At 36.9% G+C, this 21,781-nt stretch overlaps 1 protein-coding gene across 2 annotated transcripts in view; it reads left to right on the forward strand.

The window, feature by feature from the left end:
* LOC150081915 (ribosomal protein S6 kinase alpha-5-like) overlaps positions 1-21,781 on the forward strand; it is a 624,627-nt gene that overhangs the window by 511,899 nt on the left and 90,947 nt on the right. For both annotated transcript variants that reach the window (XM_090379821.1, XM_090379820.1), the window contains exons 8-9: positions 6,640-6,790; positions 11,442-11,603. In XM_090379821.1, the coding sequence (XP_090235947.1) occupies positions 6,640-6,790; positions 11,442-11,603 (313 nt within the window). The remainder of the gene's footprint in view (positions 1-6,639; positions 6,791-11,441; positions 11,604-21,781) is intronic.

Below are 21,781 nucleotides of genomic sequence, written 5' to 3' on the forward strand. Positions count from 1 at the left end.
TTTTACTCACAAACTCTTCAGATCAGTATTTGTTTTAGCCATCTTCAGATCAGGCATGTTGCTCACAACTTTGTGATGTTCTCTTTCTCAGTGCCATTCTTAGCCTCATGTTACTGTTGGGCTGGTTTTGGATCTCCAGATTGAAATTGCTTACTGGTATTGCATTACTAAAATCACTCCTTTAGGAATAAATTGTTTCATTAAGTTTTTGAATGAAACAATCAAAAACTTAATGAGCTTAATCAGTTTAAACTTAATGAGCCAAAAACATATGATGCAAGAAAGCAAGCTTATACAGCATCAGCCAAAAAAAAAAAAAAAAAAACAACCACTTCAGTTTCACTCATCCATTTGCTCCAGAAGTTTGTTCAGCTCTTCCTTGAATTTATTTAACTATCAACTTCCACAACAACAGATTGAAGTTTGTTCCAGTAATCAACCACCTACTGGCTAAAGGCAAATTTCTGCACATCTATTGTACAACTGTCTTTCCTCAGTTCGAATTTATGTCCCCTGAAGTGCGTAATCTGAGCAAGAGGAAGACTCCCACCAGCATTAGTCCTCTGTTTTCCACCAGAGAGTGGTTATGCAGAGTATGCTTAGCATATTCAATAAACAATTCCAGAAAATAAGAAAGTACAGACATTCCACGGTGTACATAATACTCAACTTACTGAAATTTGACTTTATGTAAGGTTTTGCTGACTGGTGCAAACTTAAAAAAAAAATTGTGGAAACTTATTTTGCATCCCATAGGAATAAATGGAGGTATCATGAATACCTCCATAAATGTGAAACCAATAACACTTTTTTTTTTGGTAATTTGTTCCAAGACCTCTTAAGGTGAAATTTTTGCTATATAACTAAGCTATTTATCTCTCTAAAAGGTTATTGCACTACACCTTCATCGTTATCATATGTTCCTGTTAAAGAATCAGTTTTGAATGCCTTTGTGATATTTTTCTAATACATATTTCTGGTGGTCACTACCATAAAACAATAAAAACAATTTGCACTTTCCGGTTTATTGGTCTTTTCTGTTAGTGTAATCTGTTATAAACGTATAGTAAATTTGATCTTATTGCATTTGCAATAATACCGATAACTTGAATTCTGTGGATTTTTACGTTATGGTACTGTAGTGAAATGAGTTCCCCTTCACTGAAATCTTCAATCATATAAAAAACATAAATGAATATTCAGAATCTTCTCTTCATTCCTATTTACTTATTACAATGGTGAAGGGAAAGGGACCAATGGAAAGTGCAAGTGCTGGCAGAGCTAGGAAATGAAACAAAATTGATTTAGAAATGAAGATGATTAATTAAGAAGTACGAAACAGGACAAAGTTTGCCATCTATTGTATGGAATTAGGTCTCACTGTTTCAACAGTGAATATAGTTTAAGGGACAGTGCACGTATAAAAGAACGTGTTAAAGGATCAACATATTTAAGATCAACAGTGATCACAAAACAGCATTCAAGTGCTATATCAAAGATGGAAAAGCTATTAATAATATGGATAAAAAATCAGATTCAGAAGCAAGTGTCCCTGAGTCCAATGACCATTCAAGCAAAATCAAGAAGTATTTATGATGATATTAAGGATAAGTACGATGAACCGCAAGCTAAGTTGATTACAAGGAAAGGGGGTGGTTAATAGGTTCAACCATCACGCTGGTTTCTAAAACATTAAAGTATGCGGTGAAGTCACCAGTGACGATTCTGCAGCTGCACAGAAATTTTGTGATGTGTTGAGAAAAACCCCTTCTAAATCTCGACAGCCCTCAACTTCCACAGTGCTGTACTTATCAGCTGGAGAGTTAATTCTGGCAACGATGCTTGAAAGGTAAAACTTGCTAATGTTATGCCTGTCTCTTCTCTCATTTTATAATTTTGAAATTTTTGTAATTTTGTACACTTTTGTAATTTTTCCTGTGCATGAGATAAAACAATTGAATAAATAATTCTATTTACATGTTCGTTGAACATTTCTTTTTTGCTTCAATCAAATTCAGTGTGCATAGTTGCAAATGCATTGGCTTTCTATACATTGGCTTTCTATAGATTGTTGTCTTTATTCTGGGCCCATCTCTGCTAACCAGGACATCCAGAAATGGGAGGGACCCAGCTGTTTCCACCTCCGAAGTAAATTGTATAACTGGGGAGAAGCTGTTAAGTAAATTGAGCACTTCATCTTCCTTCCCCCTTTTTATAATGGTGAACGTATTGTCCACATATATTCGGGTTAGAATGCCATTTAATGACGACTATCTGGGGAGAGTTACCAAACTCTATCAAAGAAAAGTTTTAAGTATTTGGATTTCCAAATTACATAATGACCTGAGAGATATTAGAAGACTTATTGGATTGATGTTAGAATATATTAGCACCAGTCTAACCCCGGTTCATTGTGCGCTGATTTTGAGGTTAGTGGCAGATAAAGCAACCAGGGTTGCGGACATTCACAAGCGCAGGCAAACTAACAAATTCAATAGGTTGCTAGAGGAATCTGTGGTTGTACGTAATAGGGATATTGGTAACTTTATTCATAACTTAAGTGGCAAACAGTTTACTGAAGAACAGGAGGAAGTATTGAGCCTGGGTCCAAAGTTTGCTCTAGTTCCTGCTAAGCCTCCCATTGTGGAGATAGCTATGGGAGTGGAGAAAGCCATCAACAAGCTTCCCGTGAACCAGGCTGATGAGATACGGGTTAGGATTGCGGCGATTTTAAGTCAGGCCAGGACGGTGCATTCTAATCTCAGCCATAGACATGAAAGAGCATTAAGACAGCTTAGACAGGATGAGGATATTATAATGTTACCTGCTGACAAAGGCAGATCTACAGTTATACTGAACAAAGAAGATTATTGTGCAAAAGCTCTAGATCTTTTACAGGATACCAACGTATATAAAGTTACCCATCAAAATCCGTTAGCTGGTTTGGAAAGACAAGTTAATAACATTATACAGGGCTGGCATAAGGCAGGCAAAATATCTAAAGAACTCTTAGATATTTATTGGACTCTACATGCCTCAGAATGTCAAATACCCCGGTTCTATGGCCTCCCAAAGACGCACAAGGTGGGTGTTCCACTGAGACCAATAGTATCATTTGTGGATAGTCCAACTTATGCCTTATCGGGATTTTTAGCTAATATTGTTTCTCCTATAGTGGGATGCTCCAGTTTGGTACTTAAAGATAGCAAGGAATTTGTAAATTTTATAAGAAGCCAGTTTATAGGTGAAGATGAACTTATGATTTCTTTTGACGTATCTTTGTTCATGTGTATCCCCCATTAGACATGGGTGCATTGTGTAAAATTGGCCTTGGAACAGGATGATACCTTAAGTGCTAGATGTTTATTAAGTATCGATGATATCTGTAAAGGCATAGAGTTCTGCCTCGCTAGCACTACCATGATTTTTCAAAATGTTATGTATAAGCAGGTCCATGGCACGGGCATGAGTTCCCCCATCAGTGCCATTGTGGCCAATTTGGCCATGGAGGAACTAGAAACCAGGGTGTTTCATCAGTTGGATTTCCCCATGCGCGAGTGGAGGAGATATGTGGATGATACGTTCACCTTTATAAAAAAGGGGAAGGAAGATGAAGTGCTCAATTTACTTAACAGCTTCTCCCCAGTTATACAATTTATCTCAGAGGTGGAAACAGCTGGGTCCCTCTCGTTTCTGGATGTCCTGGTTAGCAGAAATGGGCCTAGAATAAAGACAACAATCTATAGAAAGCCAACGTGCCATAGCCAGTATGTTCATTACAGCTCGGCACAGGCTTATCAACGTAAGAATAGTGTAGCCAGGGCATTGTTGAATAGGGTGTGGATCCACTGTAGTACCCCTGAGGATAAGGAAATGGAAATTTGTAGAGTCATGGCAGACCTCAGCAAGTGTGGGTACCCCCAGAAGGTCTTAGACAAATATATTAATAGGGTAGATTCCAGTTGTAGGGAGTCGCCTGCCCCTGTGGCTACTGCATACATTCCTTACTATCCGGGCATTGTGGCAGTGTCAGACCCGCTGTGTGCAGCTTCCGGGACGGAGGTGGCACACAGTTGTCTCAAGTCAAAGATCCCGTAGCCCAAGACTTTACTAGTAGTGTGGTCTATGAGATCAAGTGCCCGGATTGTGAGGAGAGTTATGTGGGGGGAGACGGGGCGACATTTAAAAGACTGTCTGGAGGAGCACATGACCACTATTAAGACTGGAAACTATGTGAAGTCTGCTGTGGCAGAGCATTTCTGGGAGAAGCAACATCGGATCTCTCCTGACGCGGTCATTACTGACCGTGCCCATGGATTTTGGGAACACAAGTGGCTCGAGAGCTTGCGAATCAGTTCATCCAGTCATAATACTATTAACAGGGACAGGGGTATGCGTTTACACCCCCTGTTTGAGGCGGTTGTCCTCAGACGGAATGACCAGTTCCGTTTGACACGCTCCCAAGCCACTTCCGTTTCCGAAGCGCATGTGGGAAATGCTGACCATGTGCCTGGTGAATCACGTGTTTGAGTGCCATGGACCTGCTATTTAAGATGTGTCACTGCAGTAATAGTACACTGTTGAAGGAGACAGAAGTCTCTGAAATCTCCGATATTTTAGCAAATTTTATTGATTTTAGTATTGTTTTTAATTGTTTTATTGTATTTTATTTTATTGTAATAGTTTAGTCTCCCGATATTGTATCATAGTATTTTATTATATTTTATTTTTGTATTTTATTTTATTTTATAGTAAAATTTTTAATCGCTTGGCTGGTGTTTGAGTCTAATTATTGCAGTATTCTACAACTGTCTGTCTTCAATTTGAATTTATGCTCCCTCAGGTTCTTAATCTGAGCAAGTGGAAATATCCCATCAGAATTGAGCCTGCTCCAACCATTCAAGGCCTTATACACCTCAATCAGATAAAGTTAATGATATTAAGGTTGGCAAGATCATTAATGACAGGAATCAGAGTATGCTGCTGCTGCTGCTACAATAACACTTGGAGTAACAATCTGGTACCTCTTCCTCCAATGATCGTTGTGAATAGCAGTGATGGACATGCATAGCTCACTATGGCTAGTCTTGGTTAGGGTTAGTTAGTCTTGGTTAGGTTAGTCTTGGTCCTGCTGCTGTTTTCAAATCAAATAGTCATTTTCTGATATTAAAACAGCTGTGGGGGGGATAAATACCCTGACTAACCATAGCGGGCTAGGCATGTCAATCACTGCTACTTGCAAAAGGGGTACCAGATTGTGAAGGCTAACCACATTGTTTAACTTTGATAAATGCAGGTTACCTCATATATGGATTCCATTAATCCCAGCATAACATACCTTGAGCTTGGAACTACCTGGTTGGGTAGTATGACGTTCAAGGTGGAGAATGAAAAAGACACCCATGGGTATATGCTTTTGGGACAGCTGATGGGGTTCTGTCAGTGATATATCAGTTTTTTCAGCGGGAACATAGAGATGATTATCCCACTGTTTTAGACAGTGTTTAGGTTGCATCTTGAATACTGCATATAGGTCTGAAGGCATCGTTTTAGGTGGGATGTCGATCTGTTGGGCTTCTCTCCACCCATCCAGGGATTCAGTAGGGCACTCTGACCAAGAAAGACCTCAGTTCTGCAAATTGTTGTTTCTGAAAACTAGGCATCTGTTAGGAGATCTGATTGAAGTAGTTAAGGCTTTAAATGGAGTGAATAAACTCTGAATGCTTGCTTTGTAAGAGTAAGGATTCTCCTTCTAGTACAATACACTTAAAGAAACATAAATTTAAATTGGAAAAAAAAGTTGCAGGATAGGTATGTTAAATTTTCCGATTGATTACTTTCAAGAGAGTAATCAATTGTTGGAAAAAATTTCTATCTTGTGTTGTGGAATTGGATAGCTTGAAGAAATTTAAGGAAAGATTACAAGAACTGTTAGATGGATATACAGATGAGACAAGTAGAGGTTTCTTTAATTTATTATTTAATTATTTTTGGCAAATGCTGTATATTACTTGCTTCCTTGCATTGTTTGCCACTACTAATACTATATAGTTATAACTCTGTACTGCATATTTGTATTATTCTATTCACATCTTTAACTTAGTTATAACTGTTGTTGATGGTGGATTGTTTACTGGTTCCTCAACAGCTTAGTTAATAAAACACATGGGTTAATGAACACATTGATCAATCAAAGACTCTCTGTATTCCTACAGAGAGGTTGACTGAATGTAAACAATATAGAGTAGCCATTTATTCATTTGTGTAACAGCCTCCATAACAAGTTTTCCATTGAAAAAGTGCCAAATATTATTTTTATTAAAAAATAATAATTAATGTGATGAAGAACCTGAAATTTTACCTTTTTTAATGACAAAATCTTCATTTTATATTTAATTTAAAATTTTATATTTAAAAGTTTAATTAAAAATAACTACTGAAATATGCTATTAGATAATCTCCAAGATTGTACTAATCTTTACTAATGTGGAAAAACTTCAATAAGAAATATCTGTTTATTTTCACATTATTTGCTTTTAAAATTGAAGAGTAAAAATCACTGAAAAACAACCTTCATTACAAAATTGTATTAAAAAAAAATAAATAAATTTTGTAGCAGCAATTATTATTTTAATTTAGGCGAATACTTCGCACCACACCTCCTATTCCAGATCATCTATCTCCTGAGGTAGCAGATTTCATTCAACGCCTTTTAGTAAAAGATCCTAGAAAGCGGCTTGGTGGTGGGCCTGATGATGCTCTAGAACTAAGAAGGCATAAGTTCTTTAAGGTAAAAAATTATATAAATATGCCCCTGTTTGATTGTTTGGAAGATACATCAAGGAAAATAGTTCCATTGGAAACAGATTCTGTGTGTGTATATATATATATAATATATATATATATATATATGTATAATCTAGTTACATGCTTGTACTACTGTATCTATGTTATCCTAAAGAAGAGAGAGAGAGGAGAGTGAATTTGCAACAAAACACAGGTACTATGAATGGACCAATAAAAAAAAAAAGTATAATAAAAATAGAAGAGCAAAATAAATCAAAGGCAAGTATCAAATGAAAATATGCAAATTATAAAAAAAATTCCAAGTGGGAGTGTAAATTGAGTATACCTGTGTTCCTTGTTAATATCCATTAATTATAAACAATAAAATTTTCAATAACATATGAAAAATGGAATTTAACCCTACACATGCACTAAGCAAAAACAGTTTGATCATTGTTGTTTGCTTGGTGCATTTTCATATGGTGTTCTCTAGCTTGATTTAATGTTGGTTATCAATTATGAATTCATAAATTCTAAATACTGACAGTGATATCAAAAACACAACAAATTAGAATATATATTGTGGGATATCCAGGAAATCCTATTTGTGTAAACTTCTATTTATATATCTTGATGCATCTTTAATACACAGGGCCTGTCAAAAACAACTGATACACTTACTGTCAATTGTTTTTGACCTATGCATTTTATGGAGTTAAAGCAAACGATACCTTTACCTGAAGATGTTTGAATGATGAAGCACATTTTCATTTGAATAATGATGTCAACAAACAGAATTATTGCTACTGGTCTACTGATGATCCTTGTCAAGTTCACAAATTGTCACTTCATCCATCAAAGGTGATGGCTATGGTGTTGTGTGTTAAGATTATTGGTCCTTTCATTTTCAGTGTTTTTTTTTTTGTGCATACACAACAGAAGTCCTTGCATTTATTGCTATTGTGCAACAGGTTGTGGAGCTCGGTTCATTAGAGAGCTTTGTAGTATTTAACATGTCTCATGCATACAATGATTATTTGAAAGTCTTGTTATAATGTAGTATTATTTTTGGCGAAATTTGTGTTTATAACATTCTCCAACAGAATCAAGTCATGTTGGATATCCAGTTTTAAAACCATCGGTGGTATAACAAACAGATCCACCAGAACCTCCACATACTTTAAATTCACTTGAGAATGTAGGCTGGTTTACTTGTTTGCTGAATATAGTCTGGAAGGAATATAGTTGGAAGTGAAGTGGAACATGAAAGAATTGTTCAGCATTGGGCTTTTTTTCCCAACTTAAAAAAATCTTCAATGGAAATTAATAATACCCAACAGTAATCAAGACTGTGAAAGTTAGCCCTTTACTCTCCCATGACAGTGAGACTTAACCCTTTGGTGGCCACACACCAAGGGATTAAGTCCAATTTTGTGGGCAGTGGAATGGGGTTTTTCCCACTATAGCAAAATGATGACTGATGGTAAAATGCAGTGAAAATTAGAAATTTAAATGCAAAACTAATAGCATTAGCATTAGTAGAGGCATATGATGCAAGAAAGCAAGCTTATTCAGCATCAGCCAAAAAAAAAAAAAAAAAACACACTACTCCCATTTCACCCCTCCGTTCGCTCGAAATACCTGTCCAGTTGAGCCTTAAATTTGTTTAGGCTATCAACTTCAACAACAAGTGATGGAAGTCGGTTCCACCAACCAACCACCTGCTGGCCAAAGGCAAATTTCCGCACATCTATCCGACATCCGTCCTTCCTCAATTTGAATTTATGCCCTCTGAGGTGATTATTCTGAGCAAGATGAAGAATCCCATTGGCATTGAGCATGCTTAAACCATTCAAAGCCTTATACACCTCTATCAGATCACCTCGCCGGTGCCTAGTCTCCAGACTCTGTAATTTGCAAAACTTAAGCCTTTCTTCGTAAGAGCAACCCTTTGTTCCATTCACTAATCTTGTTGCCCTTCTCTGTACCCGTTCCAGCAGCTCTACATCCTTCTTGAAATGAGGCCTCCAGACCTGTATACAGTACTCAAGATGTGGCCTAACCATTGCCTTATACAAGGGAATAATCACCTCCTTATCCCTGCTAGAAAAATTCCTGTATATCATTGACAAGACACCATGAGCTACTCTTGCAGCTCGTCTGCACTGCTCAGAGAACTTCATATCTGCCTGCACAATTACCCCCAGGTCCTTTTCATTCTCCACCACTGTCATTGTAGTACCGCAGAGTTGATACGTTGCTCTGGGGTTACTGTTTCCCATATGTAGTACTTTACATTTGTCAATGTTAAACTTCATTTGCCACCTCTCAGCCCATCTGTTCAACCTTTCCAGATCCTGTTGCAGCAGCATAGCGTCAGTGGTGTCCTTAACAACCCTGCCAACCTTTGTATCATCTGCAAACTTGGACATTAAACTTGATATCCCATCATCAATATCATTCATAAACACCGAAAACAACAACGGACCCAACACTGAACCCTGAGGAACTCCACTAATAACATTAGTCCACGTTGAGCAGTGTCCATTGATTACCACTCTCTGTCTTCTGCCACTCAACCATCCCTTTATCCATAGCAGCAATTTGCCTCCAATGCCACACTGCTCCAATTTGTGCAGCAGTCTTCCATGTGCAACAGTATCAAAAGCCTTCCTAAGATCCAAATATATAATATCAAAGTTATTCCCTGCATCCAGTTCTTTTGTGACTACATCATAGTATCCAATCAAATTGGTCAGGCAAGACCTGCCCTTAACAAAACCATGCTGCGTCTGAGCTATAACTGAATTCTTGTCTAGATGATCCTGCAGTGCTTCTTTAACCAGTGCCTCCATTAATTTACCTGGAACAGAAGTTAAACTAACAGGTCTATAATTACTTGTGTCAGCCTTTGATCCTCCTTTGTGAATTGGGGTTACATTTGCACATCTCCCGTCTATGGGTACCACCCCTGAGTCCAAAGAAGCTCTCATAATTATGGCTAGGGGTTTGCTTACTTCCTTTGCTGCCTCCTTTAATATAACTGGATAGATCCCATCCACCCCAGGTTCCTTTTTTATGTTTATCCTCAACAATCTCTCCTCCACTTTCCTCACAGTTATTACAAAATCATCCAGCTCACTGCCAATGTTTACTTTACCTACCTCATTCTCCTTCCTGAATAACTCCTCATGCGTGAATGTAGATGCAAAATACTCGTTTAGATTGTTAGCCACCCGAGCAGGATCCTCAACTGTTGAACCATCAATATCCAGTGGACCAATCTGATTCATCCCTTTCCTTCTTGAGTTTAAATAGGTAAAGAACTCTTTTCTGTTTTTCTTTGCATCCTTTGCCAAGGATTTTTCGTAGTCTGCCTTTGCCTGCCTAATCTCCTTTGTGACTTGGTTACAGACCAACTTATATCTATCATAGGCTTCCATGTCACCCATTAATTTGTATGTATCCCATGCATTTTTCTTCTCTGCTACATGTCTCATTAGTTCATCTGACAGCCATTTAGGCCTAAACCTTGAGCAATATTTCTTAGTTGGTATGTAAAGCCTGGTAGCTATGATAATTAATAATGATATTCTCAAGAAATATGATAACAAGCTAGAACTTGTCTCTGTTACTAAGAAATGGGCAAGATTTGCACATACCCCCACACAAAAGATACAGCTTGAAAAGGAAAGGCAGGCTAAAAAAGAAGCTCTCTGGAAATCAGTGGAATTGGAGGAAATGAAGGAAAATGAAGCAGAAAATTCAAAGAGGTTACAGAAATCAGACAAAATTTCAATTCTCGAAATTGAGCTGCAAGCTACAAATAAAGAAAGAAGTCAAGTTTATGCATCAGATAAACTTTTGAATTGGTTAATAACAGATTTAAAAAGCAATGCAGAAGAAGAATTGTGTACCAAATATATAAAGTAAAGAAAATGAAAGATAGGTAATTCCCAACTACTTTGCTAAAAATCAAAATTTAGACTTGCAATTAATTGATTTATTTATGTGCTTTTTTTTTATCTATGTAACTAAAATTGCTTTGTATAGTTTATAATTATTTCAAAAAAGTCATTGCATTACCCCATCCAGGCAAAATTCAACTTTCACATAAATAATTGTCAACTTTGATCTTATAACCATTATTGTTTCATCAAAAAGCAAAGCAAGTTGAATTCTGCTCAACCGCTTTTTTTTTCTTTTTTTTTTTGGTGTAGGGGGGGGTTCTCTATTTTAAAAAGAAAATAATCCCTTTTTTTAATTCACATTTCATTATAGTCATTATTTATTAATTTAAATAAATAGAGTAAATTTTATTTTCAGGTGTAATACAGGTGGTAATGTGTTGTCCTGATGCCTGTGGTTTAATGTGTTGCAATTCTTATGTAATTAACATAAGTTCTGATTCACTTACAGTATATTATATCAACAGATATGATATACTGTAACTAAGTATTGTAATACCTTGTTTCTGTGATTAGTTTTTAGCAAACACTGTTAGTTTGTGGTTGTTCAAGAGTACACCATATTTTTGGTCCATGAAAACAAATTTTAACAACAACAATAATAATAATAATAATGATAATAAAATTATATATCTGAGTATTGCTTTAGGTTTGTGTTTTAAATTTGTATTTCTTTATCTTTTTCAGGGTTTAAATTGGGAAGAATTAGCACAGAAAAAGATTCCAGCTCCATTTGTTCCAAAAATTATAAGTGAATTAGATGTAAGCAATTTTGCTGATGAATTTACCTCTATGCCTCCTGCTGATTCCCCTGCAGTTGTTCCTCCTAATGATGACAGGATATTCAAGGTTAATTTTAATGCATAATGCTTTTGTAAAATGAACAAAATGGAAACAACATTTTCTGTGCTTTAAATTGAAAAGAGGGATTTATTTTTTCTCTGACCTCTGATAAGTACTAATAATTGGAGAAAATAACTAGTGTCGAAATAATCTCATCTAAATAACTTGATGTTATAATAACTCTTGTCAGAATAGCTCAAGAATTATGCAAGAAACATAGTGAATAACAATATGTAGTAGCACAACCTTTTTACATCTGGTGAGAGGGTAAATGTGACATGAGGAAATGTCACATTTACCCTCCCTTTTGACTTTCATAGTTACAGGCACATGGACAGTCCATTGAGATAGGTCCAAGGCTGATTTGATTTCACTAGGGATATATAAGGAAGAGAGCAGAGTAGGCTAGTGCTGCTGCTGCCATTTGAGCATGGAGCATGCATTATAGAACTTGCAACTATGCTACTATATTTTGTATAGAAGCCAGAATGGAAAGAGTGTTTGTGGCTATATCTTTTGCTGGATAGTGGACTAAGTGATTTGACAGGACACTTTTTACCATAAGCAGAAATGCTTCAGAAGATGGTGTCCTACTTTCACTGAATTCTGTGACATTATTCTCCATAAGATAAGCCATAACCATGCCCCAAAAGCTGCCAATCTTGGTTTAAGCATTGAGTGGAACAGATGAAAATGCTGCTAAAAGTACTTTGGAACCCGGCGCCTCCGTAGCCAGGTGGGCAGGAGCAGCAGTGCATAGCACACACTTCTTGATTAGACCGGGGTTCGAGCCAGTGACCACCAAATACGGAGGATGTTGAAAGGTCAAGAAATGACCACCACATATCCTCAGAGCAATATGGCCTTAGTTGCTAATGCTCCTAAAAACCAAATAACAACAACTTTGGAACCCATTAGATCAGTATTAGTATAAGGGTTCACTTTTGACTTTCATAGTTACAGGCACATGGACAGTCCATTGAGATAGGACCAAGGCTGATGTGATTCCTGTTTCCCTACTAAGATCATATAGGAATTGCAGTTCCCTCAGAAATATATATGAACACTATCCAGTGGGAAGATTTTCTAGTGTATGGCAGCAAAAACCAGAATCAGTTGGTGATGTTTCAATCTGGTTTTTGTTGAAGATTGCATGGAATGGTACAGCGATCGCATATTCATATCAGTCCCCACATTCTTCTGCCATTTATGATGTGAAAGGAACATCCACCTTCCATCCTGTGTACATTTTGTGATACAGACAAAAGGAAGGGGAGCTATGAAAGGGCTTTTCTTGCATTTGCAATCAATAATGGTTAATTTTGAACAGGCATTTATGTCAGATTTCAAATGAACTCTTTCTGAGACAAATCAGAAGCTGTTTCTTCCACTTCTTTCAGTGTTTATGGAGGAGTGCTCTATTTCTTCATTGCTATATCATTGCTGCAAGGTGGCACTCCACCTTGCAGCAGTGATATGGCAATGAAGAAATATTTTCTCTGGAAATCAAAAGGCTAACTGCATTAACTTTTGTTCAGAGGTATATGTTGTTGTTACATTTGAGGAAATAGTAGAGTATCAGTACTATGTTGACAACATGGCCATCCTTCAGCCTATCATTCATTACTTTTAAGATACCTAGATAGGGAGGCCAAAAAGTGAGGTAAACCATGGGCTCTGAAATTTCCATTCACAATGTGGAATTGTCATTGGGCAGTTGTTAAAGGTCAAGCTGAGGCTAATAATGCTGTTGAAGGATGATACAGGGCTTTTTTAACTTGTTCGAGCATACCACTCTTTATTTTGTAAATTTGTCAGAATCATTTAAAAGGAATAGAGCCTGCAGGAGTTGAACGTGGAATGAAATGCGCCTGGTAATTCATCTAATACTGTCAATAGGATGTCTTCAAACTGGCATTAAGGATTACCACAGTATGCCACTTGGAGACCACACAGAAGTGTATCCCACAACTTGCTATTATGGTATAATGTATAGACTAATTAACTTTTTTAATATGCTGACTTTTTTCATTGTATTGTATGATATAATAAAATAAATAAATATAATACAATTTTTCTCAAATACCCAATTTTCTACCAGCAACACAATTTCCAGCTTTCTGTTGAATTTTCAGTTTTTCATTAACTGTAAAAGATCATAACCCCATGCCTTTAATACTCATGTTTAACAGAACATGTTTAACAGAAATAGAAAAACAAAGTAAAACAAAGGCAGAGCACTTCACCCTGAACCTTTCCCTAGTTGTCTGCCAAGTTGCATTCCAACATGCTCATTTGCTTTGCAATGAGACAGGTTTTCTTTATCTTGTGATTTTGCAATTTGTTGGAAAAATGAGACAAAAGAATCAATCATTGAATCAACATCAGATTTTTAACAAAACGAAAGAAAACACCAGCTGAAAATTGAGTTTTTATGTCAAGTTTATGTATGAAGAAGATGCTATGTCAAGAACTTGTGTGTTTTGAATGGCATAAAAAAATATTTTTTTATAGTATGAACTAGAGCTAATGCTCAATACGTTCTATGCTTGATATCAGTATTTGTAAAATAATAAGAGAAGTTTACCTCAATAAAATACATAGAACACTTCCGTATGATACTCTCCAGCAATTAAAACGAAAAAATTGCAAATCTTACATTACAGTAAAAAATAATTAAAAATCAATTGAACACAGTTAAAAATAATTAAAAATCAAATGAACACAATTGAAAATCAATCTAACGCAATTAAAAATTAAATAAGTTAATTTAAAGAAATTTAATGAAAAAATTGCAAAACGATTTCCCTTCCTGAAACTGACAATGCTTTTCGATCGTATGTCGTAATCACAGGAATGAAAAATTACCAAATAGGAGTGAGCATGAAACTTAAATAGGGATTATTTGTCTTTGTGCATGTGCGTAAAAGCCCACGAATCGGAGATTAGAAATGGCCAGCGAACATTAACAGAATTCTCATGTAATTTAATTTCGACAGTTTTTGTTATAATTATGTTGGACACTAAGTATTTTAGCCTCGTTTAATGAAAAAGTATGTTTTTCGTTAACGGCATGAAAGGCTAATTCTGACGCTGCTGAACGAGAAGTACAAACAGAGGTCGCATGTTGATTAACACAAAAATTAAAAGGAAAACACGTAGAACCTTGGTAATGATGAGTTGCAATCTCCGCAAGAAATGTAGTATACCAGGCCATTTTTTTGTGTTGCAAACGAGGAAAGGACAGAGTAATTTTTCAGTATGGTGTGTAGTTTCCGTATTGGCCTGGCCACAATTTTAAATTCGGTATCTTTAAAGAATCTGTTAAGCTGTTTGTGCCACTTTTCAACATATGGGACAGCAATAAAGTATTTTTTAATATTACGATTGTTGGTTGATGTAGTATTTTGTATCCTGGCCCTAGCTTGTACCCTAATTTGGTTTATTCTACCAAGGGGATAACCCCTGTTTAAGAATCTGCTGGTTAATATTTGTATTTCTGAGCCCAAAGCAGATTCTGTCGTTGAATATTTATAGGCATTTAGAAATCGATTAAAGATAATAGATCTCTTGTAGGAGAACGGGTGATAGCTGTTATAATGTAGAAGCATTCCGGTGTTTGTAGGTTTACGATAGATGTTAAATTGGATTTTATTAGAGTCCCGAGTAAGCGTGAAATTTAGAAAATTTAATGCCTTTGTATCCAATGTTAATTTGAGTCTAGAATAAATATTAGTAAACGAATGTAAAATGTCTTGGATAGCACTACTATGAGTAATAACTAGAAAATTGTCCAAATACTTCCCATAGTATGTGATACGGGGTACAAAAGGCATCAAATGTATATGCTATGAGTATGCTCATAGCACTACTATGAGTAATAACTAGAAAATTGTCCAAATACTTCCCATAGTATGTGATACGGGGTACAAAAGGCATCAAATGTATATGCTAGTTACTTGAGAGATATACCTCTGATATTAAGCTGCTCAAGCTCAATCCCATAGGCAAACCAAAAATTTATTTCTATACTTTGTCTTGAAAGGTAATATAGTTGGCCTCAACTAAGAGTTTAATTAAGTGAAAAATTTCTTTAATAAGAAGCTTTATGAACTCATTATGGAAAAGTTAGATAAATTTTACTGAAAATTTAGGCATGAGAAAAGTGTGTCAAGATGGAGCCAAAATTTGAATGAAGGTCAAAAAATGAGAAGACTCCAAGTTTGAAAATTTTTTGAAAAATATTGAAGAAGATCCAGACTTTCTGAGTAATGTAATTACTTGCAATGAAGTTGGCTGTTCCAGTACAATCCTGAAAATAAAAACAGTCAATGCAATGGAAGACAACACAATCCCCCAGACCAAAAAAAAGCAAGAATATCAAAATCAAAAATAAAGCCCACGCTTCTTGTTTTCTTCGATATTAAAGGAATTATGGCTGAATACATCCCACCAAATCAGACTACCAATCAAACATACTACATTGAAGTTCTGACAAAGCTGCATGAAAAAATTCAAAGGAAAAGACTTGAATTGGGAAGGATGGGTGAATGCTCCAGCACACAACACACTCTCTTCGCTAGTTTCTGGGCAAAAAACAAATTCCTGTGTGTGAACATGCACCCTAGTCCCAAACCTAGTCCCTTGTGACTTTTATCCCTTCCCTTTTGAAAAATGTGCTTAAGCGAACCCATTTTTAGTTCATGAAGACATTCAGAAAAAAAAAAAAAAAAAAAGAAGTGTTAAAAGGGCTTAGAGAAGATGACTTCCATAAATGTTTCTATGCTTGGAAAAAATGTATAGAACAATGTGAGAAAGCCCAAGGCAATTATTTTGAAAGAGATAATTTGTGAGGTATGAAATATTTCATTATATTTATTTTATTACGACAGTCTAATTATTTAATAGCCACACCTCATATATATAATATCTAACAGATTACATTCACTAGTAAAATGTGCCAAACTTAAACCTTGAGCTGCACAAAGTGGGCAAGCAATTTCTGGCAAGGGTAAGTAAACAATATTGAGGTGCTGTTTATCTATGCCAGTTACTTCCAAAATCACATGAACTAGATTTGAATGAATCATTGCTAGCATTGATAGAAAACATAAACGTTAATTTCTGAAAGAACTTCTTATGCCACATAGCATTTCAAGTCACATTTTAATAGTTATCAGTAATGAACAAAATACTTCTTTTAGGCTGTAGCCACAGACATGTACAAAAACAATTAGTAAAAATGTCAAAGTTAATTAAAAAATATTTTTTTTATTCACCAATCAGGCAGGCCTGAAGAGAAATCTTGAGCGTCATATTAAATTCAAAATATGCTGCACATCCATATTTTTGGTTCCCTTTCTTTAGGAAAAAAAGTGAGGGATATTTAAGAAAATAGAGTACTGTGACAATCTCATTAATACAATGAACAATTTAATAAAAAGAACTGTTTGTCTGGTTATTCTGTTCAAGTTATCATTTTAGGCTGGTTATTCTGACAGTGGTTGTTTTGATGCAGCTTAATTTTCTTTGTTCCTTTTGCAAAAGAACTAGAGAAAATCAAGCCACTTAAAAATCCTAACAATTCAGAAAATGAATTACATCGGTTCAAATGCAATTATAAAATCATGTATACATAATCTAAGTGGCCACTTTATTAGATTCACCTACCTTATAGCAAATAGGTCTTTGTCCTTTTGTTCTCAAAATAACCCAGATTCATCATAGCTTGGATTCAATGAGATATCGAAAGCATGCTATGGGGTTGAGGTCCATATTGACTCAATTGCTTCCCACAGTTTTTGGATGGTTGTAGATGTCTACTACAACAGCTCATTCCATCTTATCCCACAGGTGTTCAGTGAAAGTCAATTCAGCCACTGCAGTAGGCTGATTTCACACTCATGTTTCCAAAACTAATTCTGTACAATTATCGCCTTGTAGTGTACCCATTCGCAGATGGATACACTGCAGCCATGAAGGGATACACTTGGTCAGAAATGATTTCCAGATAATCTGTAGCATAGGAGACCGGCAGAATTACTTAACAAGTACAGGTCACTGTTGAAAAAAAGCTGTGAATTAGGGTTGAATTTGAAAGTGTCTGCAATTCTGCCCAGGCACGATAGGAGGAAGTATATGATGAGAGTCTTGTCGATCAATTCGGCCCTGGAAAGATTGTGCAAGGCTTAAGGGGTAGAATTTTTTTCAGCCTGGTCTGTAGTTCTTAACAGGAGAGACTGCTTCTACAGGGATGGGATACACTTAAATAGAAAAGGTGCAAGAATATTTGCTGATGCTATCGAGGCAGTGTTAGGTGGGTCGGAAAACTGCTAACTTGGGGAGATACAAGGACTAATAGATTAACAGTAGCCACTGGCAGAGGTGAAGGTGATTCTTGCACTGCTTCTATTGGAATGAGCAGCAGCTTGGAAAATAAGATGCAGGATATTTCAGAGACTGCTGGGAGTCATTGGGGTACAAGTAAACACATGGGTTGTGTTAGGGTAGCTAAGAATAGGAACAGGTGCTTGTATACTTGCGTGTACACCAATGCTAGAAGTTTGGTAAATAAATTTGATGAATTTGAGGTATTGCTCAAAACATCAAAGGCAGATATTGTTGGGATATCAGAGATGTGGTGTCACACAGATATAAGGAATGCAGAACTGGAATTTGGGGAGTACAACGTCTACAGAAAGGATAGACAGAATAGGAAGGGAGGAGAGGTTATGCTATTAGTTAGGAAAAACATAAAATCCAAGGAAGTGAAGCCAGTCGACATCGCTGGACAGTGCAGTGTTGAGCATTGGGAGAAATAAGCACTGGGAGATCAAAATTGAGAGTAGGAATGTGCTATAGGCCTAATGACTCTGATGAGTATAATAAGAAACTGTACAGGGAAATAAGAGTGGGCCAGTAAATCAGAGTCTTATAATGGGGGATTTTAATTTCCCAGATATTGACTAGAATTTGTGGGTTGGTCACTTACATACTAGCAAGGCTTTTGTGGATTTATTGGATGATTGTTTTCTACATCAGCATGTTCAGGAGGCAACTACAGGGAGTAATACTTTTGATCTGATTATCAGTAGTGATTCTTCATGCATTAAGAATCTGCAGATAAAGGAATCACTAGGTGGCAGTGATCACTGTGTGCTGAAGTGGGATTTACTCAGAGGTAACTACCATCAGGGGTAAAGGGAAGGGTTTTTGCTTTCATAAACATGACTACTATGGTCTTAGACTGTATTTAAATTCTATACAGTGGGACCAACTGATGATGTTACCAACGCCGACCGGGCTAGCCGAGTGGGTAAAGTACCTGCCCGGCAACCCAAAGGTCGCGGGTTCGATTCCCGCCTCGGGCTTGGATCAAAGTACTGCAAAAACCTTCGGAGGTGCAATATGGCCACAGAAGCCGATGCGCCAACAACTACCAAATCAAAAAAAAAAGAAAAAAAAAAAAAGATGTTACCAACAGCAAATTCAAAATGGTAAGCATACAAAGAAATTATCTTGGAAGCTACTAGGCTTTACATACCAACTAAGAAATATTGTTCAAGGTTTAGGCCTAAATGGATGTCAGATGAACTAATGAGACATGTGGCAGAGAAGAAAAATGCATGGGATACATATAAATTAACATGTGACACAGAAGCCTATGATAGATATAAGCTGATCTGCAACCAAGTTACAAAGGAGTTTTGGCAGATGAAGGCAGATTACGAGAAATCTTTGGCAAAGGATGCAAAGAAAAACAGCAAAGAGTTCTTTACTTATGTAAACTCTAGAAGGAAGGGGATGAATCAGATTGGTCCACTTGATATCGATGGTTCAACTGTTCATGATCCTGCTCAAGTAGCTAACAAACTAAATCAATATTTTGCATCTACATTCACACATGAGGATTTATTCAGGAAGGGGAATGCCGTAGATGAAGTAAACACTGGCAGTAAGCTAAATAATCTTGTAATAAATGAGAGTAAAGTGGAGGAAAAATTGTTGAAGATAAACACAAGAAAGGCACCTGGGTGGATGGGATCTATCCAGTTATATTAAAGGAGGTAGCAAAGGAAGTAAGCAAAACCTTTGCGATAATTACGAGAGCTTCCTTGGACTCAGGGGAGGTACCCATAGACTGGAGATGTGCAAATGTGACCCCAATTCACAAAGGAGGATCAAAGGCTGACACAAGTAATTGTAGACCCTGTGAGTTTAACTTCTGTTCCAGGAAAATTAATGGAGGCACTGGTTAAAGAAGCACTGCAGGATCATCTAGACAAGACTTCAGTTATAGCTCGGACAGTTTTGCAAATTACAGTGTCTGGAGACTAGGTACTGGCGAGGTAATCTGATAGAGGTGTACAAAGCCTTGAATGGTTTGAGCATGCTCAATGCCGATAGTATTCTTCCTCTTGCTCAGAATAATCACCTGAGAGGGCATAAATTCAGATTGAGGAAAGACAGATGTAGGATAGCTGTGCGGAAATTTGCTTTTAGCCTGCAGGTAGTTGGTTGGTGGAATAGACTTCCATCCCTTGTTGTGGACGTTGATAGCCTAAATAAATTTAAGGCTCAGTTGGACAGGTATACTGAACGAACAGAGGGGTGAAATGGAAGTTTTTTTTTTTTTTTGGTTGATGCTGCATAAGCTTGCTTTCCTGCATCATATGCCTCTACTAATGTTAATGTAATTGTTGCTCCATTGCTGTCAAGGAGACCACTGTGCACCACCATTACACTGCTGCTATCAGCCTGCACTGTTGACACCTGGCAGGATGGATCCTTGGGCTCATGCAGTTTTCACCTTATTCTCATCAGTGTGAAATTGCAGAACTTTATCTTTGTCAGACCTGTCCATCCAGGTATAAGAGTTTTCTGAAGTGTACTTTTTTTTTTTTTTTTCATTTATTTTATCATTGCCATAATTTTTTCTCTGATTTATTAGTACTTATCTGCCATTAATGAATAAATCACTCTCCTTTGATTCACATCAGAGGAAAATGTTACTGATTTTACTAAATTTGATTTCCTAAGTTTTAATTTATGAATAAAGATATACACTAAGTTGGCTTTGCATTAACAATGCCTGCTTAATACCTCATGAGGCCACCTTTTGCTCATAATACTGCTTGTATATGGAACTTCAAATTGTTGCAGGGTGTCCTGTGGTAGTGCTACCGATGTGTTGCACAGTGTGTCTAGTAATTCCTGCACATTGTCAGATTTATTGTCATAGCATCGAATGTCCTTTTACAGTTGGTCTCAAACGTGGGTTGAGATTGAGCGAGATGGGAATATGGAGAATTCATTTCATGTTCTAGAAACTATTTAGAAACCTGCTGGGCCTTGTGGAATAGTGCATTGTCTTGGTGATAGACACCAGAATTGTCTGGATACACTGTCATCATGAATGGGTGTACTTGGTTGGTAACTATGGTAACTATAGAAAGGTAGACAATTCCCATTGAGCCATTGATTAACAGTGATCAGAGGACCCAGGGCATGCTACCCAAACCATAACACCACTGCCTCCAGTCTGCTGAACACCAGCAGTGCATCAGGTTCAGGGCTTCATGTTGCATTTTTCCAAATGCAGATATGCATGTCAGCATGATAGAGTTGGAAACTGACTTCACCAGACCAGACAACAGATTCCTGCATGTTGGTGGTAAAATGTTGGCACTGATGTGCCCATATATGCTGCAGTTTCTTGTGAATTGCAGAGATCATGGGTACCTGTGATGGCCATCAGCTGCCATTGCCTATACGAGCTAATGTCTAGTGCACAGTTCATGTGGATATTGGTCTTGATATTTCTATGCTGTACCGAGCAGTTAGCTAAGCGATTGTGCTGTGTTATGAGACACAGTATCACAGAAGACGTGACACCACAGAACAGGAGCACTTAACCACGTTGGTTGTTGTTGAGATATTGGCACCTGCATGTCTTGTCCTCACCAACAGTTGACACCAACCCATTCTTCCTTGCCGACACTCAAAAACTGATCACCACGTGTGAACTACAATCGTATATCAGCTGTCCAGCTTTGATCCTTCACCAGCATCACAAACCAGTCTATTCCTACACAAGAGGGATGGCGCATTATAGCCTTAGTTGCTAATGCGCCAATAAAAACCAAACAAACAATCCTACACAAGAGGGTGTCTCCACTGCAAAG

Source organism: Mastigoproctus giganteus, chromosome 8, assembly GCF_048544385.1.
Source record: "Mastigoproctus giganteus isolate SK-2022 chromosome 8, ASM4854438v1, whole genome shotgun sequence".
NCBI lineage: Eukaryota > Metazoa > Arthropoda > Arachnida > Uropygi > Thelyphonidae > Mastigoproctus > Mastigoproctus giganteus.